General features: G+C 40.9%; 1 protein-coding gene across 2 annotated transcripts in view; it reads left to right on the top strand.

Annotated features, from left to right (window-relative positions):
* LOC127000270 (villin-1-like) overlaps positions 1–20,430 on the top strand; it is an 86,393-nt gene that overhangs the window by 32,851 nt on the left and 33,112 nt on the right. For both annotated transcript variants that reach the window (XM_050863725.1, XM_050863726.1), the window contains 3 exons: positions 16,708–16,786; positions 18,124–18,237; positions 19,347–19,543. In XM_050863725.1, coding sequence (XP_050719682.1) covers positions 16,708–16,786; positions 18,124–18,237; positions 19,347–19,543 — 390 coding nt within the window. The remainder of the gene's footprint in view (positions 1–16,707; positions 16,787–18,123; positions 18,238–19,346; positions 19,544–20,430) is intronic.

Here is a 20,430-nt window from a genome sequence, read left to right as displayed (position 1 = left end):
GGCAGACAAGTCACACCCAACACACATTTTTCCAGATTGCGACAGGGATTACATGCTGTCTGTCGAACTCTGTGTCTGTCTTTATATCCGTCTGTCTATCTCTCTTTATGCCAACTACTTTTTTACGGGTATAATGTACAGTTTAGCAACGTAGGTCTGCGTGGAGTAACTAATGCAACTAAAAATGAAACTCAGAAACTATCTCCGAACGTGCTTTTATCAATACTCCATGATAATATATAAAAGTGTGTCATTGATATTATTATTTGGCCTTTACTTTCTTTCCGTGGAACACAATCCTCTCTCCACGCGTTATCTGCTGCTCTTATCACTTAATCTCGTGGCTGATAACTCAAGCTGCCCATTAGTCCCGTTGTGCCACATCATTTTTTGTGAACAGGTACGCCCTTCGTATTAATACATGAGGCCTAGAAATGGTAAGAGAGTGTGATGAAATTATGACCGTTGTCGGAGCAGGACGGGTAAACATGTAGCTTCTGATAGGGATGGAATACATTAGGTAATGACTTTTACAGGCCATGTTCTTAAACATTTCGGGGCTTACACATTCACGTTTGACAAGACTTTCGTAGGAGTTGTGGGCATTTCGATGTTTTTTTTTTTAACCTGGTGGTAGTTTGACAAAGCATCTGTACCACGAACCTGAAAAAACTCACGTAAACTGATTAATCTGATTAGTATGGAGAAGTCAGTATAAAGTCGTCAGTATAGGGGTCAGTATAAAGGTCAATGTAGAGAGGTCAGTATAGAGTTGTCATTATAGAGAGGTCAGTGTAAAGAGGTCAGAATAAAGGTCAGAGTAGAGAGGTTAGTATAGAGTCGTCAGCATAGAGTCGTCAGTATAGAGTCGTCATTATAAAGAGGTCAGTGTAGAGAGGTTAGTATAAAGGTCAGTATAGAGAGGTCAGTATAGAGTCGTCAGTATAGAGTCGTCAGTATAGAGTCGTTAGCAAAGAATCGTCAGTATAGAGTCGCCAGTATAGAGAGATCAGTATAGAGTCGCCAGTGTAGAGTCGCCAGTATAGAGAGGTCAGTATAGAGAGATCAGTATAGAGAGATCAGTATAGAGTCGCCAGTATAGAGAGATCAGTATAGAGATCAGTATAGAGTCGCCAGTATAGAGTCGCCAGTATAGAGAGGTCAGTATAGAGAGATCAGTATAGAGTCGCCAGTATAGAGTCGCCAGTATAGAGAGGTCAGTATAGAGAGATCAGTATAGAGTCGCCAGTATAGAGTCGTCAGTATAGAGACATCAGCATAGAGTCATCAGTATAGAGTCGCCAGTATAGAGATCAGTATAGAGTCGTCAGTATTGAGTCGTCAGTATAGAGTCGCCAGTAGAGAAAGATCAGTATAGAGTCGCCAGCATAGAGTCGTCAGTGTAGAGAGGTCAGTGTAGAGGCGTCAGCATAGAGTCACCAGTATAGAGAGGTCAGTATAGAGTCGTCGGTATAGAAAGATCGGTATAGAGTCGCCAGTATAGAGAGATCAGCATAGTCATCAGTATAGAGTCGCCAGTATAGAAAGATCAGTATAGAGTCGCCAGTATAGAGAGATCAGCATAGTCATCAGTATAGAGTCGCCAGTATAGAGAGATCAGCATAGAGTCATCTGTATAGAGTCGCCAGTATAGAGAGATCAGCATAGAGTCATCATTATAGAGTCGCCGGTATAGAGAGATCAGCCTAGAGTCATCAGTATAGAGTCGTCGGTATAGAGAGATCAGCATGGTGTCATCAGTATAGAGTCGCCGGTATAGAGAGATCAGCATGGAGTCATCAGTATAGAGTCGCCGGTATAGAGAGATCAGCATGGAGTCATCAGTATAGAGTCGCCGGTATAGAGAGATCAGCATAGAGTCATCAATATAGAGTCGCCGGTATAGAGAGATCAGCATGGAGTCATCAGTGTAGAGTCGCCAGTATAGAGAGATCAGCATGGAGTCATCTGTATAGAGTCGCCAGTATAGAGAGATCAGCATGGAGTCATCAGTATAGAGTCGCCAGTATAGAGAGATCAGCATAGAGTCATCAGTATAGAGTCGCCGGTATAGAGAGATCAGCATGGAGTCATCAGTATAGAGTCGCCGGTATAGAGAGATCAGCATGGAGTCATCAGTATAGAGTCGCCGGTATAGAGAGATCAGCATAGAGTCATCAGTGTAGAGTCGCCAGTATAGAGAGATCAGCATAGAGTCATCAGTATAGAGTCGCCAGTATAGAAAGATCAGCATAGAGTCATCAGTATAGAGTCGCCAGTATAGAGAGATCAGCATAGAGTCATCAGTATAGAGTCGCCGGTATAGAGAGATCAGCCTAGAGTCATCAGTATAGAGTCGTCGGTATAGAGAGATCAGCATGGAGTCATCAGTATAGAGTCGCCGGTATAGAGAGATCAGCATGGAGTCATCAGTATAGAGTCGCCGGTATAGAGAGATCAGCATGGAGTCATCAGTATAGAGTCGCCGGTATAGAGAGATCAGCATAGAGTCATCAATATAGAGTCGCCGGTATAGAGAGATCAGCATGGAGTCATCAGTGTAGAGTCGCCAGTATAGAGAGATCAGCATGGAGTCATCAGTATAGAGTCGCCGGTATAGAGAGATCAGCATAGAGTCATCAGTATAGAGTCGCCGGTATAGAGAGATCAGCATGGAGTCATCAGTATAGAGTCGCCAGTATAGAGAGATCAGCATAGAGTCATCAGTATAGAGTCGCCAGTATAGAGAGATCAGCATAGAGTCATCAGTATAGAGTCGCCGGTATAGAGAGATCAGCATGGAGTCATCAGTGTAGAGTCGCCAGTATAGAGAGATCAGCATGGAGTCATCTGTATAGAGTCGCCAGTATAGAGAGATCAGCATGGAGTCATCAGTATAGAGTCGCCAGTATAGAGAGATCAGCATAGAGTCATCAGTATAGAGTCACCGGTATAGAGAGATCAGCATGGAGTCATCAGTATAGAGTCGCCGGTATAGAGAGATCAGCATGGAGTCATCAGTATAGAGTCGCCGGTATAGTGAGATCAGCATAGAGTCATCAGTGTAGAGTCGCCAGTATAGAGAGATCAGCATAGTCATCATTATAGAGTCGCCAGTAAAGAGATCAGCATAGAGTCATCAGTATAGAGTCGCCAGTATAGAGAGATCAGCATGGAGTCATCAGTATAGAGTCGCCAGTATAGAGAGATCAGCATGGAGTCATCATTATAGAGTCGCCAGTATAGAGAGATCAGCATGGAGTCATCAGTATAGAGTCGCCAGTATAGAGATCAGCATGGAGTCATCATTATAGAGTCGCCAGTATAGAGAGATCAGCATGGAGTCATCATTATAGAGTCGCCAGTATAGAGAGATCAGCATGGAGTCATCAGTATAGAGTCGCCAGTATAGAGAGATCAGCATGGAGTCATCAGTATAGAGTCGCCAGTATAGAGAGATCAGCATGGAGTCATCAGTATAGAGTCGCCAGTATAGAGAGATCAGCATGGAGTCATCATTATAGAGTCGCCAGTATAGAGAGATCAGCATAGAGTCATCAGTATAGAGTCGCCGGTATAGAGAGATCAGCATGGAGTCATCAGTATAGAGTCGCCGGTATAGAGAGATCAGCATGGAGTCATCAGTATAGAGTCGCCGATATAGAGAGATCAGCATAGAGTCATCAGTGTAGAGTCGCCAGTATAGAGAGATCAGCATAAAGTCATCAGTAAAGAGTCGCCAGTATAGAGAGATCAGCATAGAGTCATCAGTGTAGAGTCGCCAGTATAGAGAGATCAGCATAGAGTCATCAGTATAGAGTCGCCGGTATAGAGAGATCAGTATAGAGTAGTCAGTATAGAGTCGCCAGTATAGAGAGATCAGTATAGAGTCGTCAGTATGGAGTCGCCATTATAGAGAGATCAGTATAGAGTCGCCAGTATAGAGTCGTCAGTATATAGAGGTCAGTGTAGAGGCATCAGTATAGAGTCGTCAGCATAGTCATCAGTATAGAGAGGTCAGTATAGAGTCTTCAGTAAACAGATAAGTGTAGAGTCGTCAATACAGAGTCGTCAGTACAGAGCCGCCAGTATAGAGACACCACCAAGAGAGGCTGCAGATTGGAGTCCATGCAAGGACGTAAAAATAGCAGTCGCCAGGCAGACTGAATCAGGAGCCATGCGCGTGGGTTGCAAATATATTGATTGACCTTACTCTGAGCAATGCGGCGCCACATGCCTGCCTGACTGTCTCTGTCTATCTATTTATCTACCTACCTACCTGTCTATCTGTCTATCTATCTATCTATCCATCTATCCAACCCCATCCCTCTCGGCAAAGCAAGGGAAGGAAGGGATTGAAGGGAGGGACAGGAATGGAGAGTGGGTGGGAGAAGGAGATGAATTATTGCCCAAGAGGAATGTAAATGGAGGGCTTATTACTATTACTACTACTACTACTACTACTACTATTACTACTATTACTACTAATATTACAACTACTACCACTACTACTGCTGCTACTACTGTTATTACTACTACTTCTACTACTATACCTCTACTATTATCTTTTTTTTGCAGTAAGAGAAACAACATCTAACAATTATTATTAGTGTTGTCATCGTTACCAGTCTCATTATCACCACCATTAGCATCAATATCAACGGTAGGAATAGGAGCGGATTCTATTACTTCTCCGCGTTGCCTGAATCTAGGACTACACAGCCTACCTTGCCTGGCTATGAAGACCTCTATAGGCGATGCTCGAATTTCTGAGTACTAGTTCATCGTGTCTGTCTCTCTGTTACTATCCGTCTATCCATCTACCTATCTATCTATCTATCTATCAATCATGTTCTCTCTCACGCTTATCGCTGTAGCCTTCACCGTAATCCATCCGCCGTCTTTATCAGTGAGTCACAGCAGCCTGGGAGATCAGCTGGAGCTTTTGCGGGCTTAGCATTGCGCAGGTCGATCACACGCAGCACATATTTCCAGATTACAATAGGGCAAGCAGTTTGTTTCTGTCTGTCTGTCTGTTTTTCTGTCTGTCTGTCTGTATCTGCCTGTCTGTCTGCCTCTTTCTGTCTGTGTTTGTGTCTACTTGTCTACTTGTTTGTCTGTGGGTCTGTCTGTCTGTCTGTCTGTACCTGCCTGTCTGCCCGTCTGTCTGTGTTTGTGTCTACTTGTCTACTTGTTTGTCTGTGGGTCTGTCTGTCTGTCTGTCTTTCTGCCCGTCTCTGTCTGTGTTTGTGTCTGCTTGTCTACTTGTTTGTCTGTCTGCCTGTCTGTCTGTCTGTCTGCCCGTCTCTGTTTGTGTTTGCGTCTGCTTGTCTACTTATTTGTCTGTGGGTCTGTCTGTCTGTCTGTCTGCCCGTCTCTGTCTGTGTTTGTGTCTGCTTGTCTACTTGTTTGTCTGTGGGTCTGTCTGTCTGTCTGTCTGCCCGTCTCTGTCTGTGTTTGTATCTACTTGTCTACTTGTTTGTCAGTGGGTCTGTCTGTCTGTCTGTCTGTCTGCCCGCCTCTGTCTGTGTTTGTATCTACTTGTCTACTTGTTTGTCAGTGAGTCTGTCTGTCTGCCTGTCTGTCTGCCCGCCTCTGTCTGTGTTTGTATCTACTTGTCTACTTGTTTGTCAGTGGGTCTGTCTGTCTGTCTATCTGTCTGTCTGTCTGTCTGTCTGTTTGTCTGTCTCTCTATCTATCTATCTATCTATCTCTGGGACGGATGGAAGAAGGAGGTCACTACGCACGATATGGCATCCTTCCTTGGTCTTGATCGTCATTATAAATCTTGGGCCTTTGTTTATTCACTTACTCATGATGGTCGCTTCCCGTCTTACGCCCTATCCATTTTTTTTCTTTTCTTCTAGCGGTCTGTTTCGCTCTTTAGATCTTTAATGAAGCGCAAATTTTCAGAACCGTATGTTAGAACTGGCAGCATACAAGGACTGTGCATCTTTCTCATTAGGAGGTGTGGCAATTTGGTATTAGGTTATATCATTATGTTTGCCAGAAGCACACCACATTTTTTTTTACAGCAAAGGAGACAGTTCAAGGGCGTAAAAAAAAAAGCATTGCTCTTCTCATTCTGATGCATTTTTTGAGGGCTAGTTTGGGCTATAGTGGGCTAGTTTGTTTGTCTTAAATGTTTGTGTTCCTCTGCTTTCTTTAGTGTTTAGTTTCTGATCATCATATTTTGTCCTAAGGGGGCAGTTTGGTGTTAGAATTGTACTATCATGTTTGCCAATACCATCCCATTACTCTTCTCATTCTGCTTTATTTTTTTTTGTGGACTAGGTTTGCATCAGTTGTTTGTCTTACATCTCAAGTTCTATTATCGTGTTTGCCAAAAGTGTGCCCTCCCATTACTCTTCTCATTTTCCTTTATTTTTCATGGGCTGGTTTTGTGGCAATTGATTGTCCTGGATCTCTGTGTTCCTCTGGTCTCGCAAGTGTTTAGTTCCCTATATCATCATATTTTGTCTGAAGAAGTTACTATTGTATCGTATCTTCGATTTTCTTCATCTCCAGCTTCAGCCCTACTTTCAAGTTCTCTATTATTCTTCGATGATTCTTTATAACTATGCCTCAGAATCACTAAGCAAAACTATATCACCTACGAATCTAAGGATGTTATAGGGTTTACACGATCCATCCTGATTTGTGTTACCCCACGCTAACTCCTTAAATACTTCTGTACATGTAGATAACAATACTTTTTCTTCGATCATTTAAATCAGTAATGGGTGGGCAAGTCTGAGAAGAGCTTAAGACATTTTCACTGGTCGCCGGAGGTTGTTAGCAGGGGCAGATAAGGCCCGATAACACTGATACACATCGGGGCTGACAGGTCGTAGCATCACCGTGAGGAAGCTCCTGTACGGGTACTGCTGGTGGTTGGCAGGCCCGTCTCGTGGCCACCGCCTGTACATAACACAGATAACACGACTATTTAGTAGGGCTCGCTCGCCAGCTTGTACACAGTCGCTCCACTTGGCCCTCACGTCAGCGAGAAACTAATGTTACCAGTGGCAACAACAACAATTAATAATAATAATAATAATAATAATAATAATAATAATAATAATAATAATAATAATAATAATAATAATAATAATAATAATAATAATAATAATAATAATAATAATAATAATAATAATAATAATAATAATAATAATAATAATAATAATAATAATAATAATAATAGCAGCAACATCATCAACAACAACAACAACAACAACAACAACAACAACAACAACAACAACAACGACAATAATAATAATAATAATAATAATAATAATAATAATAATAATAATAATAATAATAATAATAATAATAATAATAGCTAATAATAGTAATAATGATAAAATAATAATAATAATAATAATAATAATAATAATAATAATAATAATAATAATAATAATAATAATAATAATAATAATAATAATAATAACAACAAGTAATCAGTCGTCTCTTATTATTACAAATCTCGATGTTTATTCACAAGAGTTTGCATCATCTTGCTGTCTATTTGCTTTGGTTCTTATTTGACTAAGTACACAGATATATACTTTTTACCGAGAACAGGACATGACAGTATATAATAGACAATTGATTCCAGTGTGGTCGTGGATGCCCTTTTGATACACTTGCTTTGCTTTTTCTTTTTTTTTTCTTTTTTTTTACAGCAGAGGAGACAGTGCAAGGGCGTAAAAAAAAAGACAACAATAATGAAAAAAAGCACGCTATTTACTGCTTCTGAAAAAGTGCACAAATATACCTTTTACCAAGAACAGCACATTTTTTTTTTTTTTTTACAGAAAAGGAGACATTTCAAGGGCGTGAAAAAAAGAAAACAATAATGAAAAAAAAAAGCCCGCTACTTACTGCTCCTGAATAGATTACAGAGGAGTGGCCAAAAAGAGAGGTAAATTTCGGGAGGAGAGGTGCCCAGATACATGAAAGTATACAGTTGACAATTTATTCCAATGTGGTCGTCTTCTCCCTATGACAAAAAGTTTATAAAGGGAACGAATTTAATACACTGAAAATAATGAGTAGGTTCCTGTAATCAAGCTGTGGATGTGAAAGAGGTATAATATGATGCTCGTGTACCAGTCAATCTCATGTTAACATCGTTCCCGCCCCCTATGTTCTGTCGACGAGTAGATTCAAGCTCCCCAGAAAAGTAGAGCATCCATGTAGAATTGAACCCTTTAAACTGAGCCTTCGAAGCATCTTTAATTATTTTGTCTTGTTAAGCGAGTATATAGTGCATGTAGATCGACTGCCCTCCTCCCCATCAAGAGCGTTCAGGGAGGCCTCAAGTAAGCACATTTAAGCCAGTTGACATTTAAACACATACGAACCTTTACCCTCAAAGGTTATGATATGCTCTATTGAGGAAGAGATTCAAGCTCCCCAGAAAAGTGGTATCCATGCAGAACTCGACCCTTTAAATTAAGTGTCGTATTATATAACATTTTATCGCCCAAACACACATATTTGACAAGGCCTTCCAGGGAGTTGTGGGCATTTCCAAGGATAGTTTTACGACCCTGGTGGTAATTTGACCATTCTGCTGCAATATGAACCCCAAATATCACTCATAAGAGCCCGACTGAACTCCTTTTTTGGCCTTTGGAAATAGTGACGTGAGAACCGAAAGCGTCTAACAATACTGACCTAAGCGTTCAAAGTATCGTTATATATCTTGTTTATTAAGCGGGTATATAGAGTGTAAGTAAATTGACTACCTCCCTCGCCTCAGCAGCATTCAGTGTGGCCTCAAGCAAGCATACATAAGCCGGTCGATATTTAAGCATATGAACCTCGGCCCCTTATCAAGAAGTAGAGATAAGGATAAACGCCAGGACCAGTATTACATCACTGATTTAATGAGTTCACTAACGCGCCTAGCTGCTACTGTTATTGTTGTTGTTGTTGTTGTTGTTGTTGTTTTTATCATCGTTTTCACGACATATATATTTTTTATTGTTGTAATTGTAGTAGTAGTAGCAGCAGTAGTAGTAGTAGTAGTAGTAGTAGTAGTAGTAGTAGTAGTAGTAGTAGTAGTAGTAGTAGTAGTAGTAGTAGTAGTAGTGTAGTAGTAGTAGTTGTGTAGTAGTAGTAGTAGGAGGAGTTATCTTTTTCTATATAATATGCAGGCTTATAGCACAAATAGTTGTACTCGAGGAGGGCAGCATTGTTTGGTCCCCGGTCGTGATGGTGCCACCGGATTATTCTGTTTCGGTATTCATTTATTTATCGTTATCCACTTGACCGGCCACAGTCGACGAAGTGATAGCCAGCGTGTGGGGATCCCTGACCACTCGACGCTAGTTTCTTGACAACAGTTCGACGTTAACGGGATTTTAACACAGTGTTTGCATTTGTGATCCTTTTACATCAACAAGACAATCAGGCGGTCGAGCGGCTCAGTAAGAGTGGCGTTGCATGCCCGCTGCGAGTTAGTGCTTGATGGATCGGAAGGGAGGAGGAGGATCAACGGACTGAAGGTATCAAGGAGAGGATTGGAATGCTTAAGTCAGGATGATAAACGACTTGATGGTGTCCAAAAGAGGATTGGAATGCTTGCCAGGAAGATACGGACTGAAAATATCTGAGAGGATTGAAGTGCTTAACTCAGGGAGATAGAGCAGAGTGAAAAATCGATGTGAGGGCTGGAAAACTTAAGTCAGGAAGATAAACGGACGGAAGGTATCAAAGATAGGATAGGAATGCTTAAGTCCAGAAGATACGGACTGATGGTATCTTAGGATCAGATGATTTAGGGGTTTAAGCTGACAAAGCATCTGAGAGGGTTGAAATGTTTTAGTCAGAAAGATAAGTGGGCTGAAAGCATCTGAGAGAATTGGAATGTTTAAGTCAAAAAGATAAATGGACTGAAGGCATCTGAGAAGATAAAACTGTTTAAGTAAAGAAAACAAACGAAATGAAAGGAAGGACTATGAGAGGAGTGGCTTATATATATATATATATATATATATATATATATATATATATATATATATATATATATATATATATATATATATATATATATATATATATATATATATTTTTTTTTTTAACATACAGGAAGCAACTCGAGGGCAACAAAAAGAAAGTGTAGAAAAAAACCCGCTAATTGTTGCTCCCACAAAGGGAAAAGTAAAGAGTAGCCAAAAGAGAGGTCAGTTTTGGATGGAGAGGTGTTTTGATACACTCCTCTTGAAAGAGGTCAAGTCTAAGGCAGGAGGAACTACAGACGAAGGAAAGCTGTTCCAGAGTTTACCAGTGAAGGGGATGAAAGAATGGAGATGCTGGTTAACTCTTGCATAAGATATTTGAACAGTATAGGGATGGGCTTGAGTAGAAAGTCGAGTACAACGGGGCCGCGAGAGGGGGGGAGGCATGCAGTAAGCAAGTTCAGAAGAGCAGTCAGCATGAAAATATTGATAGAAGATAGAAAGAGATGCAACATGACGGCGGAATTTAAGGGATAGATGATTGTCAGTAGGAGGAGGGGAGCTGATGAGACGAAGAGCCCTAGACTCCACTCTGTCCGAGAGAACTGTGTGTGTGGAGCCCCCCCAACACGTGAGATGCATAATCCATACGAGGGCGGACAAGGCCCTTTTTTATATATATATATATATATATATATATATATATATATATATATATATATATATATATATATATATATATATATATATATATATATATATATATATATATATATATATATATATATATATATATATATATATATATATATATATATATATATATATATATATATATATATATATATATATATATATATATATATATATATATATATATATATATATATATATATATATATATATATATATATATATATATATATATATATATATATATATATATATATATATATATATATATATATATATATATATATATATATATATATATATATATATATATATATATATATATATATATTACATCAGAGGACACGGGTCAAGGGCAATAAAAAGAGTACAAAAAAAAAGCCCGCTACTCGCCGCTCCTATAAAAGATAAAAGTAAAGAGTAGCCAAAAGAGAGGTCAATTTCGGGTGGAGAGGCGTCTTGATACACTCTTCTTAAAGAGGTCAAGTCAGAGGCAGGAAGAAATACAGACGAAGGAAGGCTGTTCCAGAGTTTACCAGTGAAGGGGATGAAAGAATGGAGATGTTGGTTAACTTTTGCATAAGGGGTTTGGACAGTATAGGGATGAGCATGAGTAGAAAGTCGTGTGAAGCGGGGCCGCGGGAGGGGGGGAGGCATGCAGTTAGCAAGTTCAGAAGAGCAGTCAGCATGAAAATATCGATAGAAGATAGAAAGAGAGGCAACATGACGGCGAAATTTAAGAGGTAGAAGACTATCAGTAAGAGGAGGAGAGCTGATGAGACGAAGAGCCTTAGATTCCAATATGTCTAGGAGAGCTGTATGAGTGGAGCCCCCCCACACGTGAGATGCATACTGCATACGAGGGCGGACAAGGCCCCAATAAATGGAAAGCATCTGCGCGGGGGAGAAGAACTGGCAGAGACGGTACAGAACTCCCAGCCTCGAGGAAGCTGATTTAGTAAAAGAAGATATATGAAGTTTCAAGTTAAGATTTTGAGTTAAGGATAGACCGAGGATGTTTAGTGTTGAAGAAGGTGATAGCTGAGTGTTGTTGAAGAATAGGGGATAGATATCTGGAAGATTTTGTCGAGTGGATAGGTGGAGAAACTGTGTTTTTGAGGCGTTGAAGGACACCAGGTTCTTCTTGCCCCAATCGGAAATAATAGTAAGGTCTGAGGCTAAGCGTTCTGCAGCCTCCAGCCTGGAATCGTTTAGTTCCTGTTGAGTGGGTCTTCTATTAAAAGAAGTTGAGTAATGCAGAGTGGAGTCATCGGCATAAGAATGGATAGGACAGTTCGTTTTGGAAAGAAGATCATTAATGAACTTCAGAAAGAGAGTGTTTGATAGGACAGAGCCCTGCGGGACACCACTGTTAATAGGTTTAGGGGAAAAGCATCTATGCGGGGGAGAAGAACTGGCGGAGACGATACAGAACGCCCAACCTCGAGGAAGCTGACTTGAGTGGAATGCTAAGTTTGGATGATAAACAAACTGAAGGAAGGGATTAAGAGAGTAATTACTTAGCTGGCAGGAATGCTGAAGTGAAGAAGATAGACTGTCTGAAGGTGATGGATTAGGAGAGGAGTGGCCTAACATATTGGAATGCTTAAGTCAGCAAGATAAATCGACTGACAGCTTAGCGAGGAAAAAATAAGGTCCATTATCTCTCACATTTTCGGGCTTTTATATAGATTGTTTCAGTATTTCCATTGTTAGTTTTCTGAGCTCAGTGATCATTTGATAAGGTATCTACACCATGAACGTGAAAATACACTAAATCTCTTTATGACCATTGGAAATATTTGTTATGAGAGCCGAAAGGAAGAATATGGGCCTAAAGGTGTATGAGAATGAGAATATTTAATAGACGGAATAAATAAATAAATAAATAAAGAGAAACGAAATTAGGAGGTTTATGATTCATCGTAGCTCAGGATAAGGAAAGTAAAAGGAGGGTTAGGTAAAAGAGGTGTATGAGAATGAAAAAATAAGACAGACAGATGAAATAATAAAATAGATAAGAAGAAAGGAATTAAGGTCAGTGATTCATTTGGGCTCAGATTTAGGAAAGGGAAAGGAGGGTTAGGTACAAGACTTGTATGAGAACGAGGAAATAAGACAGAAGGATGAAATAAGGAAATAAATAAGAAGAAAGGAATTAAGGTCAGTGATTCATTTGGCCTCAGATTTAGGAAAGAAAAAGGAGAGTTAAGTAACGCAGGTATATTAATGAGAAAATATGATAGACAGATTAAAAAAAGCTAGGAAATAGATAAGAAGAAAGGAGATTGAGGTTTATGATTGAATGGCGCTCAGGGTTAGGAAAGAAAAGATAATTTGAACATGTGGTTAGGTAAGAGGTGTGAAGGTGAGGACGAGGGAAGGAAAGGTGATTGATTGGACAGGTGAAGTAAAACAGGTGTGAAGATGAGGATGATGGAAGGAAAGGTAAGTGACACAATCTGGCACATAGGTGAGAGGGGTGAAGGTGAGGACGAGGGAAGGAAAGGTGATTGATTGGACAGGTGAAGTAAAACAGGTGTGAAGGTGAGGATGATGAAAGGAAAGGTAAGTGACACAATCTGGCACATAGGTGAGAGGCGTGAAGGTGAGGACGAGGGAAGGAAAGGTGATTGATTGGACAGGTGAAGTAAAACAGGTGTGAATGTGAGGATGATGAAAAGGAAGGTAAGTGACACAATCTGGCACATAGGTGAGAGGGGGTGGGAGGTGGAGGAGGAAGGAAAGGTGATTGATTGGACAGGTGAAGTAAAACAGGTGTGAAGGTGAGGATGATGAAAGGAAAGGTAAGTGACACAATCTCGCACATAAGTAACAGGTGTGAAGGTGAGGATGATGAAAGGAAAGGTAAGTGACAATCTCGCACATAAGTAACAGGTGTGAAGGTGAGGGCGAGGGAAGGAAAGGTGATTGATTGGACAGGTGAAGTAAAACAGGGACACCTCTCCTCCCGAAATTGACCTATTTTTCGGCCACTCCTCTAACTCTTTTTAGGAGCAGTGAGTAGCGGGCTTTTTTTTCACATTTGTTTCCTTTTTTTATGCCCTTGAGCTGACTCCTCTGCTGAAAAAAAGTGTGAAGGTCAGGGTGATGAAAGGACAGGTGACACAATCTTGCACATAGGTATTAGATTAGTAAGTAAGGTCATAACATAGTAAGGTCATAACATAGGTAAAGTCAGGATGAGGAAGGATTTTTATTTTTATATTTATTTATTATTTTTTTAGCTGCTGCATTTACCACTTGTAGGCCGCCTTTTGGACGGCCCCAGAGCGTATGTGGTGCAGGCGAATTCTATTTATAATGGCTGCCGTGATGCATGACCCACCACGCCCGCACGCTGACCACTCGACCACCACCGATTAGGTAAAACAGGTGTGGGAGTCAGGATGAGGAAAGGAAAAGTGAGTGACACAATCTTGTACACATGAGATCGAAAGGCTGCCACACATTCCTCGCCCTGGCATGTAACTTGGCCACCTTATCAGCGTGAGTGGAGTGTCCCGGCGCGCTACTTAACGATTCGCCCCTGGAGTGGAGTGGATTTGTAACGGGTCCTGTTAGTTTTATTTCGTGTGTTATTATTAGTTTTGTTGTTGTTGTTGTTGTTGTTGTTTACTACTACTGCTACTTCTACTTCTACTACTACTACTACTACTACTACTACTACTACTACTACTACTACTACTACTACTACTACTACTACTACTACTACTACTACTACTACTACTACTACTACTACTACTACTACTACTACTACTACATAAATGATACCTCCACCCATGTTTATTTTCCCGACACATAATCATGGAGGGCTCCATAACTTGGAGGTCATTAGCCCCAACTCTGTTCGCTAATGACTGTGGCATCCAACCATATCACTAATACTACCTAGAACTAAATCACCTATCATTTATTACGTCCAGATCCCCCTTTCCTTCTCTACTCAAGTCACTCCCGACCCACCCTAATGTCACTCTCCACCACTGTGGCTTCATAGTCCATATTGGAGATGTTGGTGGCTTTTAGGAAAGAGTGTCTGGTGCCCCTGAGACACAGGATGGCCGACCTGAGCAGGGAGAACGAGAGGCGACACCTCATCCAGGCGACAACGTGGCTCCTTGGCTGATGCTTCTTTTCTGAGATTAGTTCCGCGAGGCGTGCGTAGAAGCATTGGGCCCTGGGACCCATCCCGCCGGATGTGGTGTAGACGAGGGGGGTGAAGCTGCCCTAATCCACATGTTGGATTCTTTCACCGTATGCCCTTGTCTTCTCTTCCTCGTTCCTGTGGTGGGCGGCTTGCAGGGGCAGCTCACGGTGACAGGCAGCCATCGGGTCGAATATGCGGATGTCGATGAATGCCCGCTGTCCGCGCACCCAGAATCCGCGGGCACTTACATCAATCAACCCGTGCCTCCTGTGAGGTATTGGCCGTCCTGTATCGAAGGTGTTCGCCGTCCAGGGGAAGCAGTGCCGGCTCGGTAGTGACGTCTTGGCATACCTCCCCGAGCATGCTGGCTGTCAGATCCCTCACTTCATCGTGTCGAATACAGACGAAGCCTCCTTTTTTACATGTCATGGTGTGGGTGACATCATTTGGTGATCCACATGAACAGAGATCAGGCAGTCCCTCAATCGGCCAGCCATATCTCAGAGCAATGGCGTCGACAAATTCTTGTTTGTTGAGGCTGAAGCCCTTTGCTCTGATTGGTAATGACGTTAGCCAGTTAGAGGCGCCTGCCTCCTGTGCTGTGTGTATTTTTCTACCTATTTCTGTGGACAGGTGGTGTGTAGGACGGTCTCGCTCGTCTTTTTGGTCCTGTTGCCTTTCTTCTGAGATTTTTCTTTTAATATCTCTTATTTCTGCTTAATCTATCTCGCCCTCTGCCTCCTGAGCGATGATTCTGTTGATGAGTGACCTGGTAAGGCTGATGGAGTTTTGGTTCTCCTTATCAGCCAGCTTCTCAGGGTTGGTGATCCCCATCCCACCCAGTCTTGGGGGAAGTGCTAACATATCCCTCTCCTCCTTCCCTAAATCATGAGATTTCACCAGCGCCGGCAAGAATACATTCTTGACGGCATTTTCTAGTGGTCGGAGGAGTGGACTGATGCCTGGGATGGTGCGCATCAGGAACCGCCACCGATGTTGGATGCCGTGGGTGTACGCTGAATAGGCAGCGTGTGGCTCAGTCTTGGCAATGGCAGACAAAGCTTCTATTTCCTTCACCCATTCAGCTACTTTGTCTCCTACGTACTCCTTCTTATATACCTCTGTCCCGATCACTGCATCTAAATGTCGTTGTCCGTCTTTTGTCACAATGACGCCACTTCCTCTAAAAGTTTCTGCGGCATGGTCATAATGTTCAGGTTTGACAATAAGGACAGACTTGGTGGCGTTAGGGATGTATCCTATCTCAGGCCCGGCAGTGTTCACAGTGTCCCACCACCCTTTTAAGTCTGTACTACTACTACTACTACTACTACTACTACTACTACTACTACTAATAATAATAATAATAATAATAATAATAATAATAATAATAATAATAATAATAATAATAATAATAATAATAATAATATTAACTACTACTACAACTACTCAAATATACTATTATCAATGTTCATTATCATAATTTTGCTTGCTAATTTTTTATTATTATTACTATTTTATTTTTATTTTTTATTATTATTATTATTATTATTATTATTATTATTATTATTATTATTATTATTATTATTATTATTATTATTATTATTATTATTATTATTATTATTATTATTATTATTATTATTATTATTATTATTATTATTATTATTATTATTATTATTATTATTATTATTATTATTATTATTATTATTATTAATATTATTGTTGTTATTTTCATTATTATTACTACTGTTATTATGATTATTGTTTCTACTACTACTACTACTACTACTACTACTACTACTACTCCTACTACTACTACTGCCCCCACACATATCACCACCACACCTTCCTGACCCCCCTCTTCTTGTGCCGCAGGATGGGTGAACTGGTGAAAGACCCGGCCTTCAACATCATCCCCAAGAACAGCACCTTCTTCATCATCTGGCGGGTCGAGGCAAGGCTCTCACTTCTTCATCCTCTTCTGGGCCCGCATTCTCAGACCTTTTAGGAGCTTACGCACCCAAATTTGATAAGGCTAACGTAGAGGCTGTGGGTATTTTCATGGGTAGTTTTATGAGCTTAGTGATAGTTTGACAAGGCTTCTGCACCATGAACGTGAAAAACAGTAAGGAGAACCTGACTAATCTCCTTTGTGACTCTTGAAAACAGTTAGTGTAGGGGTGAGAACGTTTGAGAATGCGGGCCCACTGTACTGTTGAAACGTTTGGGTTTTCGTGAGGGGTAACTTTCGGAAGAGGTGGCGTATAAATTTCACGAAGTTACTTATTGAATGATTCTGTAAAGGCAACTTTGATTTTACGCGAGGGTTACGTTTCTAAAAAGGCCACTTATAATGAATTTCAAGTAGTTTATTCATGATTTTTTTTATATATACCCCGTGGTGAGGGAAAGTGTTTCGATTGTTTTTACATGGCATTCATTCAAGAGGGGAGTATCAAGACACCACTCCTTCCGAAATTGAGCTTCTCTTCTATACACGCATTCTACTTTCTTTTGAGGGACAGCTTAGCGGTCTTACTTTTATCCAGTTTTTATGCCGTTGAGCTGCTTCCTTTGCTGCATAAATGCGGGACTTTTAAACATTGCGTTCTTCCAACTTTGTTCGTTTACTGACGCCTTTCACTCACTTTGTCAGTCACTTTTTTTTCATATTTGCGACGGTAGATATGTTTGCCAATTCGCACGCACCGTTCCCGAGAAATACGTATTACAACTATGAAATCTGGAGCCAAGGTTTGAAAATGAGCAATTGTTAAAATGCTCATCAACCTTTACTTTGACAACTGTTAATTTTGTACCTCAGTTTGCACCTCCCGTTGGTCCGCGAGTCGACATGTCCGTTTTTTTTTTATTATTATTATTTTAGAAAGCTCTGTAAAACACTCAAATCCAATTTTTACCCTACATGTTCTGTTTACATTTCCGCGAGCCTAGACTTACCGTACATTGTTGCTAGATAAAAGTAAGGGTTAACTAACGCGAAATTTACGGTACGCGTCCTCTTTCTTAAGCTAAAAAGTTATTTATAATTAATGCACATACTTCAGATCAGTCCTCCAGACTATTATTTTCTTGGAATCAAATTTTGTGATCAAATTTGGTTGATCGACTTTTGCATGGATAACACTTTTTTCTTCGGGGCTTAGATTCATTCCTTAATCAGTGATGAGTTTAACATGAGAGTGACTTTCGCATGAGTATACAAGGTGACTAGTTGGTGCGTTGGAATTACCGAATATAGCATGATTTTTTTTCTTCTTCTCCCGGCAGAGCCTGGAGCTTGTGGCCCTGAGGCGCGAGGACTATGGCAAGTTCTACAAGGGTGACTCCTACCTCGTCCTCTCAGGCTCTGAGTATGGCAAGCCGGCAGGCATGGACGACATCGTAAGTGTGCCGTACTACTACTACTACTACTACTACTACTACTACTACTATTACTACTACTACTACATTACTGTTTTTCTAGGGGGTTAATTCATTCCTTCGTCGAACATCCATATCCTTTGGGGTTCATTTATATGCCATCGCCTTGCACCCGAGTATACACGGTGCCTCATAACACACGTGCATAAGGACCATATTCTTAAACATTTCGTCGCCCAAGCACACCTATTTGGCAAGACTTACGTAGGTGTGGGCATTTCCATGGAGAGGGGAGGGGGGCAGTAGTTTTATGGCTCTGGTGATAGTTTCTCAAAGCTTTTGTATTTTGAACGTGGAAAAAAACACCCTTGAGACCCCGCCCGACTAATCTCCTTTTCGGCCTTTGGAAAATGTTGAAGTGAGAGGCGGCAGAATTTGAGACTACCAACCTAAGGCCAGTACTCTTAGGGTCGTGTTAGGTACTAAACATTTCGTCGCCCAAGCTCACATATTTGACAGGGCTTTCGTAGGAGTTTGGGGCATTTCCAGGAGTAGTTTTATGACCCTGGTGGTAGTCTAATCCTTCGTCTGTACAATGAACCTAAAGAAATACTCATTAGAACCCGACTGATCCCCTCTTTGACCTTTAGAAATAGCTGATGTGAGAAGCGAAAGTCTTAATTATAATACCGACCTTAATGTATCGGCGCCTCAGTTCACCTGTTTGAAAAGCCTCGATTAGAAGTTGCTGGGATTTCCATGGACTGCTTCGTGATCCAAATGATAGTTTTACACGACTTCTGCACCATGGACGCTAAAATCACCCATGGAAACCCGGTTAATCTTCTCTGTGGCCTTGGAAAATGGTCGTAATATGAGCCCGATACGTTTACCAATATGGACTTTACCTTGTCAGATTTTAGGCGAATAAAACTTCTGAAACACAAACAGTCGAGTCGAGACACCAGTTAAGTGCAAATCTCTAACCCCTGGTGTCTCGACTCGACTATTTGTGTCTCAGAAGTTTTATTCGCCGAAAATCTGACAAGCTAAAGAAAAATGTGTCAGCCAAACACGAAAGGAAACTTAGAAATATGGACTTCCTAAATATTGTGTTGTGCCTTCACCAGCCACACCCACCTCGCGGCAAGCTGGACATCCACATCCACTTCTGGCTGGGCAGCGAGACGAGCACGGACGAGGCGGGGGTGGCGGCCATCAAGACTGTGGAACTGGACGACATGATGGGGGGCGGCCCGGTGCAGCACAGGGAGGTGGAGGGCAGCGAGAGCAAGCGCTTCCTCTCCTACTTCAAGAACGGCCTGAGGCAAGTACCGCGAGAGGTTTTCTGAAAGGACTGTATACCCGATTTCATCCCCATGCTGTCCAAACCACTAATGCAAGAGTTGACCAGTATCTTCACCTCTTTTCTCTCCCCATCCCTTTTCCTGGCGACCTCAGTATCTTTACTTTAAATTTTCTATCCCTTTTCCTGGTGACCTTAGTATCTTTACTTTAAATTTTCTATCCCTTTTCCTGGTGACCTTAGTATCTTTACTTTAAATTTTCTATCCCTTTTCCTGGTGACTTTAGTATCTTTACCTTAAATTTTCTATCCCTTTTCCTGGTGACCTTAGTATGTCTACCTTAAAATTTCTATCCCTTTTCCTGGTGACCTTAATATCTTTACCTTAAATTTTCTATCCCTTTCCCTGGTGACCTCAGTATCTTTACCTTATATTTTCTATCCCTTTCCCTGGTGACCTCAGTATCTTTACCTTATATTTTCCATCCCTTTCCCTGGTGATCTCAGTATCTTTACCTTATATTTTCTATCCTTTTCCCTGGTGACCTCAGTATCTTTACCTTATTTTTTCTATATCCTTTTTCCTGGTGATCTCTGGAACATCCATCCTTTGTATATCCTCTTTCATGTGACTTAAACTCTTTCAACAGGGGAGTATCACGACACACTCTAATTTAGAAAGATAACTTTTTGGCATGTTCTACTATACTCATTTCATAGAAGCAGCGTCTTACGAGCTGGGTTGTTTCCCCCTTTTGTTTTTGCCCTCGGCTAGCCTCTTTTGTCGTGAAAGAATACGTTTAAAAAGTCTAATAAACATGTTTTGTACCATTGTCTAAAGGTTAAGTGTAAGGAGTTAACTTTTACATGGATGCTTATATAGTCTTGGGTGTTAAATTCATCAAACA

Source organism: Eriocheir sinensis, chromosome 18, assembly GCF_024679095.1.
Source record: "Eriocheir sinensis breed Jianghai 21 chromosome 18, ASM2467909v1, whole genome shotgun sequence".
Taxonomy (NCBI): Eukaryota; Metazoa; Arthropoda; class Malacostraca; order Decapoda; family Varunidae; genus Eriocheir; species Eriocheir sinensis.
The sequence above is the reverse complement of the archived record's forward strand: the minus strand, read 5'-3'. Positions and strand labels throughout refer to the sequence as shown.